The 1,276-nt window shown below is 37.1% G+C and overlaps 1 protein-coding gene across 1 annotated transcript in view; it reads left to right on the forward strand.

Moving 5' to 3' along the window:
* The first annotated feature begins 833 nt into the window (after positions 1–833).
* The window catches only part of si:dkey-11p23.7 (V-set and Ig domain-containing protein), an 8,055-nt gene continuing 7,612 nt past the window's right edge, over positions 834–1,276 (forward strand). The window contains exon 1 of the mRNA XM_031850314.1: positions 834–915. Coding sequence (XP_031706174.1) covers positions 864–915 — 52 coding nt within the window. The 5' untranslated portion in view covers positions 834–863. The remainder of the gene's footprint in view (positions 916–1,276) is intronic.

Raw genomic sequence — 1,276 nt, forward strand, 5'->3', positions numbered from 1 at the left:
TTAATTCAATACACTGTTTTTCAGCTGACGTAATCAGAAACAGGAGAAACAGTCGACAGCCGTGCTAGCAGGCGCACTGAGAAACACTAGCACTTTGAGCTAAATGCTAATATCAGCGTGCACACATGCTCACAGTGACAATGACAGCATGCTGGTGTTTATGCCAGGTGTGAGAAAATATATTTTAGTTTATTTTTGTGCTCCATTGCTCTCCAGAACAGTCGGGGTTCAGGTTTCGCTCGTTCACAACTAGTTTGTAGGACGTGTTTTCCGACTAATTAAAAGTAGTTTATAGTCAGTGTTGCCAGTTAAATTACAACAAGCTTAGTAAAGATCCAGCTCAGTTCATTTATTGTGTTAGCCGAGCACGAAACACAGACGGTAACGTCATTAGTTCTGCAAGTATTTGGTGATTAACCGAAGTATTGGACAATAAGAATTGTATTTATTTATGCTTTATTTAAAAAGGGACACATACATCATACATAGACAAATACTGTTTATAGCGGATGGCAATTTGTAACACTCGTCCATAGATCTTTTTTTGACCTGATGACGGCGCTACAGGAAAAATCAGGTTCACCAAAGTTATTAACATATATATATATATATATAATTAATAAATAATATATATATATATATATATATAACTATATATATATATATATATGTTTTACTGGACACAGACAAACTGATGTTTTATATTTTAAAAAAGCCAGAAGGAATGGAAACACACACACACACACACACAGAGCGTGTCTGGGAGGTACTGAGTCACATGAATGACACACACACACACACACACACACACACACACACACATACATCCCAGCTTGTTGTGTTGTTTCTTCAGCAGTCTCATCATGGACGTCCAGTGGGTCTGCAGCACTTTGAGTCTGTTATCGGTTATAGGAGGTGAGCTCACACACACACACACACACACACACACACACACACACACCTGTGTTTATGTGTTTTCATATGTGAGTTTATATATGTGTTTGTGTGTTTATATATGTGTTTGTATATTTTTACATGTGAGTTTATATGTTTATGTATGTGTATATATATGTGTGTTTATATGTGTGTTTATGTTTTTATATATTTATTTATGTGAGTGTAAAGACGTGAAAACCTGCATAAATAAATGGAGAAACGTGACAATCTAGTCTAGAAGGAGAACAGAGTCTGGTTCATGTGAGTCATGAACTCCTGACTGTGACAGTAAAAAATTATCTGCTGCTGAAATGTCTTGGGGGGGGGGGGGGGGGGGGGG

Source organism: Anarrhichthys ocellatus, unplaced genomic scaffold (genome assembly GCF_004355925.1).
Source record: "Anarrhichthys ocellatus isolate YVR2014 unplaced genomic scaffold, GSC_Weel_1.0 scaffold10, whole genome shotgun sequence".
NCBI lineage: Eukaryota > Metazoa > Chordata > Actinopteri > Perciformes > Anarhichadidae > Anarrhichthys > Anarrhichthys ocellatus.